Source organism: Centrocercus urophasianus, unplaced genomic scaffold, assembly GCF_019232065.1.
Source record: "Centrocercus urophasianus isolate 14NV4802_14NV808 unplaced genomic scaffold, USGS_Curo_1.0 seq_13, whole genome shotgun sequence".
Lineage (NCBI taxonomy): Eukaryota > Metazoa > Chordata > Aves > Galliformes > Phasianidae > Centrocercus > Centrocercus urophasianus.
Window position 1 is genome coordinate 23,599,535 of NW_024884475.1, and position 18,526 is coordinate 23,618,060.

The window sequence follows — 18,526 nt, forward strand, 5'->3', positions numbered from 1 at the left end:
ACATTTTTTTCCTATTACAATTCCATGTGAACTCTCCACTTGGCCATGATTATGCCATGTTATTTTCCATTTGTGTAATGGAGCTATGGTTCTTGAAGTGAAAACTACTTACGCGTTTTATTTTAAAGGATTCTAACTTTACAGGAAGGTGTACAAAATAAGTAAGAGACACATGGTGTCTGAAAAAACGATAGAGAATCTCATAACCTATGATAACATTATATTTCCTGTATTGTAATTTGACCTTTTTGTTCCTCCAGCTCTCTGCCTTATACCATGCACCTTCTGATTTCTGTGCTTAGAATGCACTATAGGAGAAACAACAATCCTTTCTCAATGTGGTCTCTAATTCCCTAGTAACAAGTGTTTATCTCACAGTGATATCAGGTTGCTGTCTATGAAAAAGAAGATCACATAAAAAATTGTAATTCATCACACAAGAAAGACTATTTAAGGTTGATAGTGCTACATCATTTGACTTTGACACATGACATTCTTCTGAACTTGAAATTTTATACAATTTTCTGCATGTGCAAAGAAGAAAACAGCATAAGTATGATATGGATCAAAACGAATTGTCAAAGGAACCATCTTGATTTGTTTATTGATCTCTACCATCAGTACAGTTCTTTATTTATAGAGACCGAAACAATAACATTACATGTGAAAGCACCAGTATTACATAGGAGAACAAAAGTTAAAAAAGAAAAAAAGAAAAAAAAGCAAGGATAACTATCCATTTTTCTTAGAGTTTGGAAGAACAAAGAGTAGGGAGTCAAACATTCATTTCTGAATTGTGGAAGGAAATGTTTCCATGCGCTTGTAAATCACTCTCATCCTCCCTTCCTAATACTTCCCTACCCTATTTTGCTTCTATCCATTCTGAGTTCCATTACAATCCACTTCATTTCTTAAGAAGCATCTTAAGACACTTTCTAATGTGAGCATCTCCCTGTTTATCTTGGGTACGTTACAGGCAAACAAGGGGAAGAATGAAATCATAATCATAGCTGTTCTTCTCTAAGTCTTAACACTCAGTAGCAAACAGAGGGAACTAGAAGAACAGTTCATTTCATCTCCTGCTGTCTTCTCAAAGACCATGACTGGATATATTTGGTCCAGTCAGTGTAGTGATCACATGGCAATGAGAGCATATACAACTGTGAATGATAGTTCCAATTAATTTCTGCTTTCTACTAAGCTTGTGCAGAAAGAGGTTTCTGGAAGGTTAACAATTTTATCATACCACCAAATATCAGATTTTAATAGAAAAGATAGAATCCCTGTCTTATACAGCAAAACAAACTACTGAAGAAGACATGATATTAGATGAAAGGAACACAAAGGAAATGGAAGAAATCCTTGCTAACAGAAAAACAATTTGCAGGTATTTGCTTCAGACCTTTGCTACGAAGTTTTACAGTCTGGAAAATCTGAAATACCTGAATAAACGTCACCAGTAGAGGAAAAAAAAAAAAAAAGAAAAGAAAACCCACACAAAGTGCTTTACTTTACCTCCATCCACTATATTATTAAAAATGTCTATGAAGTGCCAAAATCATTTATGTGCTGTAGTTCTCAGCTAGATTACTGGAATGCCACCTATAGAGGGTTATGTAGGCAGGTCTCTGCAAAGCTGCAGAAAGCACAAACTGAAACAAATATATTACTTGCCTGCATTTACAGGTAGTAAATAGCAGTAGTTAAGTACTGCATATCTATGAAAATGACCATGAAAAGTGTAGGGTTTTTTTTTTTGGTTTGGTTTGGTTTTTTTTCAAAGTGAAGAGGCGACAATGTAGGCTGTCTAATACTATGAAACAACTAGGAGGTAGCCAACAAAATTGTTTTAGAAAAGCAATTAGTAGTACTTTTTATTTAATGTTAAGTTGTAACACTACAACAGAACACAATGGATGCTAAAACGCATGCAGATTTGTGAAACAATTTGAAAAGAACAATAAAAATTTTACAGTCAAAAACTACTGACAAGTCCTTTAATATCAAACAGATGGTAAATGCAGGAGGACTTTGGAAAAGTAGTTCCCTATTCTATTCTTCTTTGGGCATGCAGTTTTAAAGCAGCTTTTGAAGACGGCATTACAAACTAGATGGACTTTTAACCTGATTCAATATAGGCATTCTCAGAGTCACAATAGCACAAAGGAATCCCTGTATTCTCTTGCCTCTGGATTTTCATCACCTGCTTCCTATATTCCATGTACACTGTGGTACAATGCATCATGTAGCTGTCAGCTATAGAAAGATTTGATATTAGGATCACAATCACAGAGTTAGGAAAGCCGACAACTCCTTCCCTGCTGTGGTGGAAGAATGCAAGAGATCTTCTCTTCCAATAAAGTGAAGTGGCCTAAAAAGCCCTCATGAAAGAGTCAAATCTGGAACTGTAGCAGGCAAAGAATAAGAAGGCACGCATAATAGAAGAAAAAATTAACTTGAAAGACATAAAAGGTTAAACAGAAGTAAAGAATAAGTGCTTGGAGAAAGATATCCTTCACCTGTGAATGTTTTCTCACATGAAAAACTACACAATTCTGAAAAAAAAAAAATTGTCTCTCTCAAAAAAAATTCGGTATCATTCTTTCTGGTCTGGCAGCTGATCAGAATCAGTATTACAGATACACAGACCATCTCTGTCTTTTTTTCACTGCTTCAAGTGAGTGCACAGAACCACAGAATATCCAGAATTGGAAAGGACCCAACGAGAACAGTTGAGTCCAACTCCACATAGGACCACCCCAAATCCAAACTCTATGTCTGAGAGCGTTTTCCAAATGCTTCTAGATTGATGCCATGACCTGGGGAGCCTGTTCCAGTGCCCAACCACCCTCTGGCACAGAGCAGAGAGTGATAATCCCTTCTTTTGACAGGTTAGCAATGCTGGGCCTGATGCCCCCCAGGATATAGCTGACCCTTTTAGCTACTGACTCATATTTAAAACACTGTCAAACAGAACATCCAGATGCTTTTCTGCACTGTTGCTCTGCAGTCTCTCTTACTGCTCTCTGTACGTATATCCAGTGTTGCTCCAACCCATGTGCAGAATCCGGCACTTGCCAGGTTAAACTTCATGAGGCTGGTGATTTCTCAGCCCTCCAATTTGCCAAGATATCTCTGCAAGACCTCTCTGTTCATGAGGGAATCAATCCTAATTTTGTTTCGTCCACAAACTTACTTATAGTGTCCATTCAATTTCTGTATTCAGACCATTTATAAAAACAATGAAGAGAACTGGCCCTAAAATGGAGACCTGTGGAATCCCACCAGTGACCAGCACCAGTCCGATGTAATTCCATTGCAATAACCCTTTGAGCCTGACCCATCACATTACATTTTTTGCCTAGCTGTATGCCAGACATTTGTCCAGTAGAATACAATGCAGGAGTACAAAAGAAAGATAATATCTTCCTGATCTTAAGAGCTTTCTCTGAAATTCTGTATTGCATGTGTATAACACATAGTTACTATAGTATACTAGTAAGTATACTATACTAGTGTGTGTGCATATATATATATTTATATATATATATACACACATATACACACACACTAGTATATACAGTATATAGTATATATATATATAGTTAGTGAGAAAGTAACTATAGTTACTAGTATATATAGTAACTATAGTTACTTTCTCACTTACTATAGAAAAATAAATACTTGGTTGTGATCAGATATTGACTAGAGTCTCTTCTGCCTGAGTTTATGTTCTAAGCTGTTTCTCAAAGCAAGTTCTGTGAATTCTTAACAATGTCCTGAAAGATAGACCAGGTACCATGTGGAAAAAAAAAAAAAAAAAAAAAAAAAAAGTGTGGTGTTCCAATTAAATGCTTCTTATCCGAATTAAAACAAGCTAAGAGCTCCTAATGTGTCATCTTCAAATGGCTGAAAGAGCTTACTCCAGTTATTCATGAATTTAGCTCTTTCATGCCCTTGAACATTGCAGGGAATTTATTGACTTATTTTTAACTAATTCATGTAATTCATGTGATTTTGCCAAAGAGGGAGATTATTTGGGCTATCAGCAATCAGAAAAACTTAATTGAAAGACCATCCAACTGAAAAACTACTGCAATAGCCAGTGTTTAAAAGTTCACAAAAATCTGTCTAAAAGATAAGATTTCTGAATGTTATTTATAATTTCATGGATTACTTATAATTTTATTGATTTTGCAGTTTATCATTCCTTTTCATCACTATTATTATTATTTATTCGTTTCTTTTTACAAATTTAAACTTTAACTGCTGATAGGAAGATATGTGCATTTGCAGTATGTAGGAATTATTAGAGTACCTACAAAAGACACTTTCTTACATTGTTCAAAACACACACACACACACACACACACACACAAAGAAAAACTAGCCAGAAAAAGCAAAAAAAGCAATATATTTCAAGAAACTATCGTAAAGAAAAAAATAGTCTCTGAATTAAGACTGAAATCGATGGCAATTACTCCAAAGAGATTCTGACGATAGTGGAAATTGGGATAAAATTTATATTAAGAAAATATGCTTTAATGTATTTAACTTTCACTACTTGAAACATTGCAAAGAATATCCACAGAGAGATAAAACCTCATAAAACAAAACTAAATTTGTTCTTTAAAAAATGATATGAAAAAAAAAATTCTAATTTGGCACAACCTGTAGCTATTTATGGATGCTGGTTTTTTTTAAGAAGGGAAGCCTTGGCTTGTTTTATTACACATTTTTATTTGGAACTAAAGTGCAAATAATATGCAAGATAATGCTATGAAATTTATATTCTGCATTTAAATTTTAATGCATTATGTCTTTTATATGACTTAAACAGTATTATCTGTTACAAATCTTATAGTTATGAAGAACAGCTCAGGCCTCTTGGGCATCACTTTTTAACAAAATAAAAAAAAATTCTTAATATCTCTTCAGTGTAATGCAAAATGAACATTGCCTGACAGTTCTGTATTGTTGCTTACAAAATTTCACTGTATAAAGAACCAGAAGATTCATATTCTCCACTGCTTTTGAAATAATTTTGCCATCTAGATTCATTAAAACACAATTTCAGGGTTTCCTGAGAGCTGCATGTTACTGCAAGTCAGATCATTGTGTCCTTTACTTCTCATTCAAGCTACTCTGCTTTTCTCTCTGCAGTTTTAACACCACCAGCTGTGTTGGCTGGTCAAAGCATATAAAATAACAGAAAAGCACAGAGACAGTTGAAAGAAGGGAAAACAGAGCTGAAATATTTGCAACCCTGTCAACAGTAGTGCACCTTTTTATCTGTCATTCATTTTAAAACACTCAGATGATTTTACTATAAAGGTACACAGATCAAATTTTCCAGTATATTCAATTTTTCTGTGGACACATCAGGTATGTATGCTACAAGTTTCTTTGTAGTGGCAAAGCGCACTCAATTTCCAATGACTTTAGAAGAAAAAAATAGATTAAGATCAGCAGTGACAGATAAACAAGTGCATATCAACTAGGTAATCCCAATTTTAGCTAATGAATATTTATCAGGAAACCTGCTACTTGTCTGCAGGATAAATGTTCTAGATTCTAACTAGGAAATCTGCCAAACTCCAATGGAGCCTGGAAAGTCATGTGAGGTTTCAGGTCTTTTTTGAGGAAGGATATTTTTTAAAAAAATTTGGAGGGTGTACAGTATTTAGTCATAATCAGAAAAAGAAAACATCAGAAAAGGAAATTGTTTTGGATTGGATGATGCTGCACTAAAAAACTAGGTGTGGCAACCAGACCTTTTTTTTTTTTTTTTTTTCTCAAATAAATGCAATAAAATCCTAAAGCCCTGCAAGAGAATTACTCCATCTCGCATAACAAAGCATATGAAAGGCATATGAAAGCAGGTAAAGCTTTCTCTGCATGCAGTCTGGAATTATTAGTCCCCAAAAGAAATCACGAAGTCGGAATATAAGCAGCTATATGTCAACAAAATGCTCCTGGAATTTCCAGGAACTGAGTCCTGTAAAGAACATGAAGAACACTTGGAGCTGAGCACCAAGTGCCAAGGAGATGGAATAGTTAACCCTGCTGCCTGATTCTGCTGCATTCAGAGAAGCAAATGCTTTTAAATACACAAATTTAAAATACTTTCAGCATTGATTTATTTCTGTAGGAGAAACATCCTGAGAGAAACCCAGGTTCCTACCATCTTCAGTCAAAAAAGAATCACTTCAGAAACATTTCATGTGAAAAAATGTCAAGATATTCTCTAGACTCAATCATTTTTACTTGAAAGCTATTTGTATCCAAACACCATGCAAAACAGTTCATGAATAAATTAATTTAAAATGCCTTTTGTTTTATAAAACAGCATGTCAGAGCTGAAAAAAATACACAGCCTGAGTCTCTAATCTGTCAGATAGGATACTTCAGCACTGGCTCTAAATCTTTCCTTTAATAAGAAACAGCAAATTTCTCATGTACTTTCCTGTGATTAATATAGTTTACTATCAGAGAGATGCAAATTCTACCTGAAAGATTATGGAGGAATAATCAACCAGGCACTAGTTTAACATGCTTTTCTCTAGTGTTAAAAAATAGTGAAACTATAATTTTAGTCAGAAGATACTCTAAAACTTTCATAAAGCAGCAACTTCTCCCAATTTGATCCGAAAGTTCTAACATTGTTTAGTTATGTTGAGACTTTTCAAAAGTTCAGCCAGATATAATTGGTCAAGTAAGAACAGGCATATTTATATCATGCCCTGTATTCTTACATGTACCACGTGTGCACAAAATCCAGGTCTCCAGTATCCTGCTCCTTTTTCAGAATTACATCTCATTCTGTGGTCAGTACAAGTGTACTCAACTAACGATATGCTAGTCACTGATCATGACTAGCTACTCTCACTGCTCATTGTACAACTCTTTACCATACTTATGTATACATTCCACAGTCTCTTACCTTATTTTTTATTTGAAACCGTCATAAAGACAAAATGATTATATTCCCAACACCCAGGATGTTAGGATTCACTATGGTATCAAAGGCATCAATATATATACAGTTATAACCCTCCAAGATAGAAGGACAGTTTTATTCCCATTTCACAAAAGGGAAGCTGAGGTCTAAAAAAAAAAAAAAAAAAAAAAAAATATATACATATACACACATATATATATATACATATATATATATACACACATGTATATATATATATATATATGCTTCCTCTTTGAAGAAGCTCGTAAGACCTGATTTTTCAGCATATTTAGCATATATTTGTTTCATACAATCAAAACACAGCTCCCAGTGGCTTTCAATTTGCAATTTGCTCAGAAGCCCATAGGAGCATTACAGAAGTCTTGTGTATAATATTCTTTTTTTTCCAGTAAGCACTCTACCTTCAAGAAAACACTATCTCCGTGTATTTTGTCATGTCAGCCATTACAAATGTTCTCATAGGGGAGGACAGATATTGGACAACAGTCTCCATTACTTCATGACCCCTAAAACATGCCCTAACAGATACAAAGAATTTGATCTACAGGCTATTTTTAATCACACATACTCAGATAGCCAACGAGATACCCCAGGCTGTAAGATCTTAACTTTTCATTTGAAGGCACACTGTACAACGTCGTTGATTTTTTAACGTGCATGAATGCTCAAGTTTTTTAAAACAAAATTGAAAAACTATTTTCATCATATCACTATTTATAGTCTGTTATCACTCAAAAGTCAATTAAAAAATTGGAATCTACTGATGGACAGCACAAGCCTCTGCCACTTAGGCTCATGGGATGATGAACAGCAACAGCACGGTTTCAGATGCCAGTAAGAGAACTCCAGCAAGGGGTAAGTGAGAAAAAGAACCAAGTCAGGATTTCTGCTGTCAGGTCTAATCTCAAATAAATTTAGATCTAGAAAAACAGAGTGGCATCAGTTCCGGGCTGAGTTTTATAGCAAGGATAAAGAAGACATTTGAAATTTGGACTGTGTATCGAGTTCCTGCTCCAAATACCTAGCCTGTTATTACTAGAGCTTATCAAAGAAATAGTCAGCAGAACATTTTTAAGGGGCCTATTACTTTTCTCCTAACTTCGTTCTCTGGAACAGCTCATAATTTCTAATGCAAAGCAAATTAGTCAAAGCAGCTGAAGTATGGCAAAACTATAACACACTGATAACCAGGTTTATCATAGTAAACTGAATTAACATAATAACAGAATCAAGAACAACAGTTTCATTCCAGAGCTAATCCTACAGAATTAAAAAATACATTACGTTATTAAAGAGGAACTCTTTAATATAGTGCAAGATTTAAGAACAGAAGCATACATTGCTTTCCTTTTTCTTGGTGTGGCGAGAAGCATACTCTTTCAGTTGTGTCATTTTCAGTTTGGTTGTGGAATTGAGAGCACTTGAGGAATTCTGGCCAAGAAGCATTTACCATCCCTAGGACTGGTTCACACCCTTCTTTTGCTGCCTCACAAAATGTCCTGCATGGCAAGAGGACTCGACTAGAGAAAAGAGACAGAGAACAAAGACAAAAAATTATTATTATTCTAATAAACAGCTACATCTTGAATTAAAAGAAAATAAAAGTAATCATACTTCTGAAAAATTTCACTTTCTAAAGAGTCGCACCAAATCTTCACTACCTCACTGGAGGTGATATCAGCTCTGGCTTTCAGTCTACATTCAAGGTCCTATTAAGCAAGAGTAATTTCTAAATTCAGCACTGTACATGCAGAAGCTGACGCTTCATCAATAGTTGAAGGAATGTAATTATGTTGTGACACAAGGTAGGAGAAAGCTTATTTATCTTCTTCTTCCTCACAGTTGTGCTGACCTACCCGTACCCTCTTTTGTTAAATGCTTTCATGAGCTGATAAAAAAAAAAAATCACTAACTTGAAAAAAATATATTTTCTTAGATTGGTTAACCCTTCTGACAAATTAGGTGTGCCGAGTCTTGAGTCTGCTCATGGAGAGAACCAACTGCCAGATGTAAACTGTAGGAGCAGCACTTTATCAATCAGCATTTACGAGCCTTACCCACTTTGTGACTGTGATTCTGACATCAATGGCAAAAAAAATTCTCATATACGTAGCAAGTGCCCTATCACTATATTTTCTCAATATGTCAATTTCTTCCTAGAATTTACTGCAGTGCACTTTGCGTTTCTTAAAATATTCTAAAATAACTTACCAGGAAAAGACTGGAAGCTACGTTACATTCATAATTTATGAATCAATAACCAAAAAGCAGAAATTGCATACAAATTATAAGCATGAAGTATTTCAGTCACATTTAAAACAGTTAAAGTTTACTCAGGCACAACTGAAATTGGGGCACATATTCCTGAGAGAATAATGAAAAATATATCTGGCTCTGATTACAAGTAAAATGTTATTTTTTGAAAACATGATTATCCATCACTGGGCTTATTTTATTAAATAATATTATATACATTTCAATTTTTTACTGACATTGAAATCATTGTTTTCTCATTCAGAAAACAAGAATAATGGATTTCTAAAATATGTAATACTTAAAATATGATTAGAATATTATCTTAATGTGTACTCCTTATATTCTTAATGATACCTCTGGCTTAATAATATGATATTTATTCCACCCCATGTGTATTTATTTTTAAGCAGTGAGCACCAAGAACAGGAAGGCACTGCCCATGAATGTTTGTTGGCACCACACTTTGAAGGGAAACAAAATGGCTTCATTGAGAAATATCAGCTCCCAGTGAAGGAAAAAAAAATGTGAACAGAGAAACAGAAATACATTTAATTCTTAAGTACAGCTCTCATACAGAACGAGTTGATTCAGCTCATATGAGTTCATGAGATCAAAGGGGTTGCATCCAAGGGTACTGAGACAGCTGTCCAGCTGCTCTTGCAAGGTCAGCCTTCTCTGTCTTTGAAAGGTCATGGAAACAAGGAAGGTCACTTAACTGGAAAACATCAAGAGTTGCACTCATCTTCAAAAAAAAAAAAAAAAAAGCCAAAAATGTCAAGCTAGGTACACTCAAGTTGTAATGACGTTACCTTAATTCAGTCCCAACAAAAATGGAATGAGTCCTCCTTGAACACACTTCTGGACATAGCAAGATGATGATAACTGGGAACAGTTAGCACAAATTTATCAAACGTAAACCACGGCTGATCAGCCTGGCTTTTGTACTGAACTGAAAAAGTCCACAGTGACCAAGAGTTTTGTTACTTAATGTAGTGTTTCTATTAGGATTATAATATATATAGGAATATAGAAAAACACAGTTTCTTTAGAAACTATGTGATACCAGAAGCAACTCCTACAAATAAAAAGCTGCCAGTGATGCCTGACCACCTGTGCTAACATGGAGAAATCAGTATAAAGCAAAACATTTTCTTGCATAAGTATTCTGACATGAGTGTATTTGCTTTCCTCTGCTTAGTATCTAACAAAAAGAATGTGCTGCCAGTGTTGTTACCAAATTTATTACATATACCAGGTTGGAACAACTAGTTCAAAATAGATATTGTTAGAGATATATTCTCCAGATAATGTTAAATACTTTTACACAATACTAGATTGAAATTATCAGATACATTACAAAGGATTTTATCTCTAAACTTGACTCTTTGCACTTCCCTAGCTGGCAACTTCCTTGTTGCCTGAAAAGACCATATATTCTAGAATAATACTTTTCACTGCCAGACTGTGATGTGTTGAAAGGCACAAAAATTCAGCAACAGAAAGCACATAGCTGGCTGTTTACAAAACCAAGAACAAATGGTTACTCCTGCTAACAGGAACAGCTGCCACTTAGTAGCTCTGCACATTGTCCTGCCAAATTGAAGGTTTACTATCTGACCTGAAATGACTCTTCAGATAAAGATGTTCTAAAACAATGTTCTGTTTTTTACTCCGTCTATTTTAATAGGAAGAGTAAGAATGGACACAGCAAGAGCACTGTGGTAGCTGTCACTGACTCTTGCTTGGGTCTGAGAAACTCCCTAAATGAAGAGGCTTTTACAGGGCAACTGATAGTCTCAAATCGTTTTCTTTTAGTGTTTCGGACTTAAGCTTTTCATTTTTAACTAATCATTTTTAACGAAACCACTGCTTCTAAAAGTTCTATTTATATAATAACATGAACAGTCCCAGTAGTTTAACTGAGACTCTTTAACATAGAAGAATGCCAGAAGCAAAGCCACTACTTGCTATGGATGATGCTTGAGTTCCAAAAACTAACTGTAAGAAACAAGATGCTACATAAATTAAATGAACTACTGATTTGCCTTATTTGCCAGAGTGAGCCATTTAATTTATTCAGACTGATATGCTTACTGTTAACTTATTTATTTTCTAGAAAAATACACAAAACACTTTGACACTATATCACAGTGAAGACAAACATGAGCAGTTTTTCACATCATCAGATCTAAGTTATTCCTACTGGTCCAATGGAGCATATCTGATGACCTGAAGGCAGTATATTCCACTGACTTAGTTTTTCAAAGAAGCAATAGCAGGTTCATCAGAATCATACAATCAACAAGGTTGGAAAAGATCTCCAAGATCATCTAGTCCAAGCGTCCACCTGCTACCAGTATTTCCCCACTAAACCATGTTCCTTAGTACAACATTTAAAAGTTTCTTGAACACCTCCAAGGACCTCTCTGGGCAGCGTTTCCCAGTGCCTGACCTCTCTTTTGGAAAATAAATTTTTCCTAATACCCAACCTGAACCTCCCCTGGCATAACTTGAGATTGTTCCCTATAGTCTTATCTCTGGTTATGCAGGAGAAGAGGTCGACTCCCACCTCACCAGAGCTTCCTTTCAGGTTCATTATTTCCAGAAGTCCTTCGGCACGTTGATCACTCAACATAATGGAAATTTTACAAACAGTTTAAAGATCACATTAAAATGTAACTTTGTACAGTTATACTTAACAGTTTAGAAGTTTCTAAAAATGTTAGGAGATAAGTAGTTTTTTCACTAACTAAATTTGCACTTCAGATGATTAATATCTATATAAAAAAAAAATCTATGTGAGTTCACCTTACTTGTATAGTTTAGGCAGTACTCCAGGCAATATTATATTTATGCAATAATATGTTTAATCAATATTACAGTTCAGGGTAGATGTTTGGATACAAACATAGCACAATAATACAGAAATTACTAAATTCTAAAAGACAACTGAGTAGTGATTAAATAAGCTAAGCAGAATTTGTAGTCTTGAGAGAAGCTCTGACAAACCAGAAAATATAGGATTACCCAGCCATTATTGCAATATTTGGTGTGGTTTCAATATTCAATCACATGTGCTGCATAAATTAAATATTTTCTGGATAATGATCAAGCTGAGTATGGACATATTGCTTAATCCAGTCAAGGATGAAAAGGTGCTTAAAAATCTTCATCTTGATTAGTCTTTATTTACTGCCAGCCAGAGACAAATCATTGAAAAAAAAAAACCTGTCAGGTCTATGGTAATCTTATCATCATTCATTTGGCGCCAGAAGCAGGCATGGAAGGAGGCTGCAACATACTTGAATGGTAATTTTGCTTTTAAGGATATTCATGGAAATGATTCTTGCTGAAGGTGAAGTTTGATAAAAGAACAGATACATGAGATACTTTTGAATCTATGGGTGGTTTCTCCACTCCTAGAAGTTCACACCTCAGTTATTTCAGCAACATATAGGTGTCAACCAAAACAAAAAGAAAAGACGTGCTCTCAAGTAAAACAAAGTAGAGAAATAGTCTGTGGGTTTTTTTTCATTTGCTTGTTTTTTTTTAATTTGTGTAACCCATTAAGCTATTCATCAAAAGAGATTTATATCAAGTACATATATAGAACACAGCATACTCTAAAGCTATCGTCTTAACTGATATTAAGGTTCCAGAGAGGCTTCACACTGCCTGAGAGCAGATTATCTGATACATTCTTTTTGCCAATTATTTGAAGTTCTCTCTGGAATTCAAATTGATTATAATACTGCATTGATCTAGTTGTTATCACTCACTTGAAAACATTTTACATTTTCAGATGAATTCAGAAATTGTTCTTCCTGTAAAACCAACTTCTCATCTTTGCAATCACATTATTATGCATGGGGCTCATCAGTACACTTAAGTTGCTTAAATGGCTGTTTTGAGCACTAGAAATTATCAAAGAAATATATTACAAGAACCAGTAAGGAGAGAAGTCCTCCAGGCAACTATTTAACTGCTGCTGCAAAATTTAACAGATTTTCTCAAGGAGCAATTGTTTGAGTAGCTCAAAGTTTTGGCTTTTAAACTCAGCAGCCACTGAAGTCAGTGTCTGTGATACGTCTTCCCTGGAAGCAGCAACAGCGTATGTAGATCTTGTTCCTAAATGTCCTTTTCTGCACTGCCTGGAGTTTTGCAATCTGTTTTACAAACATCTGTTTGCAGGCTATACAATAAGCTAGATCAGGATGGGAAATTCATTACTGAAATTTTACAGATAAGACTGAGAAAACTGCTCTGGCTAAAGGTCACATTTGCAGTCTTGTAGACAACCTGACTCCGGTCAGATGGATTAATATTTCTTATAGTTACAGTGCTGGCTTAAGCATCTCTTCACTACTGTTCTTTCTCCACCTCTGTCCCTTCAGTTGTTCCAGGATCACTGTTGTTACCACACAGTAAGTTCTGTTCAAGTACTGAGCCAAGTTAAAACTGGATGGTATTTTGCTGGATTATTTATTCAGCCAAATCTATTGAACATGTTTAAGCTGGCACAGTTACCAGAAAAATTATAATCATGCTACAGCCACAATATAGAGAACTGTGAGATAATTTATAGTATAATTTACAGACACACAGGCTCAGGGTGATGATGTAAAGTCTGAGGCAGAATGATCCTTCAGCTGGTAATATGTTTGCAAGATAATACTGGGACAGAGGTGAACAAACCAAAAAACCTAAGAAACATTCTGAAACTAGGAGAAGAAGAAAACTGAAATTACCCTATGTGTTTTTACACTTTCATGAAGTAACACCAGCCATTGTTAGTTCTAATCTTCAATAATACTTTGGGGGATTACCTAGCAGTAAAGATGCCCACAAAATATAAATGTCACAGAAGAAAATTTCTACAGTAGAACAAACATCCATACCCTGCTTTATTCTCCTTTTAGAGGAACAGCCCTTCTGAATTATTTCTCTGCTCTCTCTCCTTGTACTCCAATGTGCAGAAAAGTATTTTCAGAGCTACTAAGCAGAGCTATATGACACAGGATATTAAAAATTTCAAAACTATGTTTTGATTCATGGATCTGCAAACAAATGGGCAATTAAGGTCTCAGTTGCACATAAGCATGAAAACAAACTGTGGCAAAGCCGTGTATATTTTCATTGTTCAGTTTTCATCTTTATCTTGCAAGTTATTTTGAAAGATTCTGTTTTCTTCTTTATTTTACCTCCAGAGATGGATTTAGATCCAAGATTTGCTTCTTCATATATTAGTAAACTAAGGAAAAAGAATGAACACTTTATATTTCTGTAATTATTTCATTTGATAAAATTATAAACTATTATATCTGTATGGAAACACTTAGGGAAGGAGTCTTAACCTCCATACAACGCTTTGGTACTGAATGCAGAACTAGCTGCATATATATGTCTGGCTTCCCACTTTCTTATCAGGTCAAATGTGTACACTGTTTTCCTGAAGTAGGTTACAGTATATGAGAACAAATATGCAAAATTAACCTCAGAAGTACTTATAGGACCCACAGTCTGAGTCTAGCATCTTAAGGGGGAAAAATGGGCTCAGATTTGACACTAGCCGAAGGCAGCAGCAGCTCAGTTTCCTTAAGGTGAGAATCTGAAGAATGTCTCCAACTGAACTTCTGGGGAGATTCCCTCTTGTCTGCCTGAGAGGGACTGAATGTAAGGATTTATAGCCAGTGCAGAAAGCCAATTCTCATTTGTACATTCATGAATATTATATCTGCTGTCATGATGGTGACTCTTACAGATGATCCACATGAGGACTGCCCTTTCCAAGAGACTGAAAAAGCCTGGTTTACACAATGAGAATGAAAGAGAGGATGGAGATACGGAAGTGGATTTGATGGGTGGACGACCCGATGGATAAGCAATTGGTTGAAAGGCCGCAGACAGAGGGTGGTGGTCAATGGCTCTATGTCCAGGTGGAGGCCGGTAACAAGTGGTGTCCCCCAAGGGTCTGTCTTGGGACCGGTGCTCTTTAACATCTTTATTAATGACATCGATGAGGGAATTGAGTGCACCCTCAGCAAGTTTGCTGACGACACCAAGCTGAGTGGTGCAGTCAATACGGTGGAAGGAAGGGAGGCCATTCAGAGGGACCTTGACAGGCTGGAGGGCTGGGCTCGGGTGAACCTAATGAGGTTCAACACGGCAAAGTGCAAGGTTTTGCATTTGGGCCGGAAGAACCCCAGGCACCCGTACAGGCTGGGAGGAGTGGTCCTTGAGAGCAGCTCGGCAGAGAAGAACCTGGGGGTCCTGATGGACGAGAGACTTAACATGAGCCAGCAGTGCGCTCTGGCAGCTCGAAAGGCAAATGGGATCCTGGGCTCCATCAGGAGAGGGGTGGTCAGCAGGGACAGGGAGGTGATTGTCCCTCTCTACTCAGCTCTTGTGAGGCCCCATCTGGAGTACTGTGTCCAGGTGTGGAGCCCTCAGTACAAGAAAGACATTGAGATTTTGGAAAGGGTCCAGAGGAGGGCGACTAAGATGATCAGGGGGCTGGAGCACCTCCCCTATGAGGACAGGCTGAGGGAGTTGGGCTTGTTCAGCCTGGAGAAGAGAAGGCTGCGGGGTGACCTCATTGCAGCCTATCAATACCTGAAGGGAACCTACACCCGGGAGGGGAATAAACTCTTCAAAAGGGCTGACAACAGCAGGACTAGGGGAAATGGATCCAAGTTGAAGGAGGGAAGATTTAGGTTGGATGTTAGGGGGAAGTTCTTTACAAGGAGAGTGGTTAGGCCCTGGAACGGGCTGCCCAGGGAGGTTGTGGATGCCCCGTCCTTGGATGTGTTTAAGGCCAGGTTGGACGGGGCCCTGGGCAACCTGATCTGAATGTGTATGTTTGGTGGCCCTGCTAGGCAGGGGGGTTGGAACTACATGATCCTTGAGGTCCCTTCCAACCCGGGTGATTCTGTGAAAAGCATGCAGTCTGTTTATAGACTATGAGAACTTGAAAGTTTAGAACCAAATAAGATGAAAAAATTGGACTAGAATCTCTTCTGTTGGTCCATATTGAAGTTTTTGGTACTTTTTTTTTTTTTTTTTTCCTCTAAAAATAACAGGGCTAACTAAAACAAGAACTATTCCTTAATAGATGTCATATCTGGTGGCAAGAATAAAGAGACAACTAAAGAGTTACGCTTGCAAAAGTCCTAGAATAGATCACTTATATCCAAGTGTATTATATATAATAAAGAGCTCAAACAGAACTTGAATACTGTTTGGACAGAAGAAGAAAATAAAAGCTTGTGATTTAAGTGAAAACAGAAATGGGAACAAATCCAAATACAGTCTGAGATTGAAAAGACTCCTTCCACACACCCAGAAATGAAAAGAGGTGACAGCAGCTGCTGTTGAATTTTCTGTCTTCTGCACCAGCTGATATTAAACTTAACAGCATCTCCTTCATGCCTAGCAACACTTTTTTGACAGTGTAGCTAAACTCAGCTGATTATCATCAGAATGGACGCATACATGTTCCACAATGTACTAACTTGACCAAAATGAAGCCATTTCTATCTGGAGCCAGAAACAAACAGAAACTCAGTGTTGCAGAGCATCCACTCTGATCCTGTAGCTGAGCTGACAGTACCCTAACAATCTAAACCACCTGATTTACATCTCATACAGCAAAATCATTTTTTCTCTTCTCCCATACCTAGCAAATTGCTACATAAATGTTACCACATAGAACAAAAACTACTGTCACAAAAAAAAAAAAAAAAAAAAAAAAAAAAAAAAAAAAAGCTAGCAAAATTGTTTAATGTTTTGGATTATAACTACAATTAGTTGAGATAATCTGACCTGAAAAAGGTAGCCAATCCTCCTCCTGAGATTTCTGAATGATCTCATCATGTAAGTCAAACATGAAAGTAAAAATGGGAGAGGTGCAGTTAAGTAATTCATTAGAGTTAGAGTTTAGCCAGGAATCCCTGTAAATAAATTTTACTAACAATAGTGGTACAATTATGAGCTATTTTTACAATCTTGTACTATCTGCCAAAACCACTCCTAAATAAAATCAAATTTCTGAAAATTCTATGTTTGATATTTATCATAAAAGTGCTGAACACATTTGTAATTTAGTCTACTCTGTAGAAACATCTCTTGAAAAAAAAAAAAAGTAAAGAAGAAACAGTTCCTAATATGCATAAGAATATAGGTTAAAAGATTTTTTTTATGTTGGCAAACAAAATTCGCACCTGGCAAATATAAACTGTCTCAGTGAAGCAGAGGTCCTCTGAACACAGCATTCACACGAAGTTGTTTCAACCACAGCACTGCTACAGAAAATCTTTAATAATGGTGAGCAAAATGGTGATTAAGTGGGCAGCAGAAGCTACACAAGGAAAATGAGTACTTAAGCACTGTGACATTCTAAGACTTCAGTCTCTGTAGCTGAAAATTCTAGACTTGATGTTGTTCCTAGAACCCAATACAATTAGGCCATGTTTGGGAAGCAGATTCTATGTACTTTAGAAACAGGGCTTCCCTACAGCACTGCTACCTACAAGGCAGTAACCACAGCATACAAAGTAGCTCTGCTTTGCACAGCTTACACTCTGTGCCCAGCTGCAATATGTATTACTATGACCAGGATTAAAAAAAGGCACCCAAAACAACACTTTGCCTAAAGGATAGCTTCCCATTTCCACAAGATATTTTGATACATACCCTTACTTTCATATTCATCTCCAGAATGAATGCTTCCCTGCGGATTTCAGACTACTGCAGAAAGGAAGACCTCAGGTACCAGTCTACACAAAAACTTCTGAGCTATGTTTAGTCAGCAGTCCTAAAGAATCATGGACATTCCTGTCATTCATTTACTGTCACTCCACCACTATCAATGAGAATAAATTTGTTGTTAAATCAATTATCATACTGCTTCCTCACAATGAAGTTGTTTCACAAACAACTCAAGCTGTCGTGAGCAAACACTGTCATTAAAGAATGAAGCTCCCCTCGGATTTGATTCTGAACCTCCTTTCACTTCACTTTTCTCCCTCATTCCCAATTTAATTCAGATCAGTTTCCTCATCCAAGTTATCATGGAACTGACTAATGCTACCAGAACAAGGAAAGGGCAATGCTGAGCTTGGGAAAAACAAGTACAGAAACAGAACACTGATTCTGCAGCACTACCAAAATAAAATCAACTTAAAATCTACCATGAAACAGTCTGGAACACGTCCTCTGGAGATGTTGTGGAACCTCTGGAAATGGTCTTTAGTAATTTGAACTATCTTTCAAGTTGGCTCTGATCTGAGC

The 18,526-nt window shown here is 36.4% G+C and overlaps 1 protein-coding gene across 1 annotated transcript in view; it reads right to left on the reverse strand.

The window, feature by feature from the left end:
* CORIN (corin, serine peptidase) overlaps window positions 1–18,526 on the reverse strand; it is a 117,794-nt gene that overhangs the window by 53,806 nt on the left and 45,462 nt on the right. Inside the window, exon 5 of the mRNA XM_042812146.1 lies at window positions 8,321–8,502. Within this exon, the coding sequence (XP_042668080.1) occupies window positions 8,321–8,502 (182 nt within the window). The remainder of the gene's footprint in view (window positions 1–8,320; window positions 8,503–18,526) is intronic.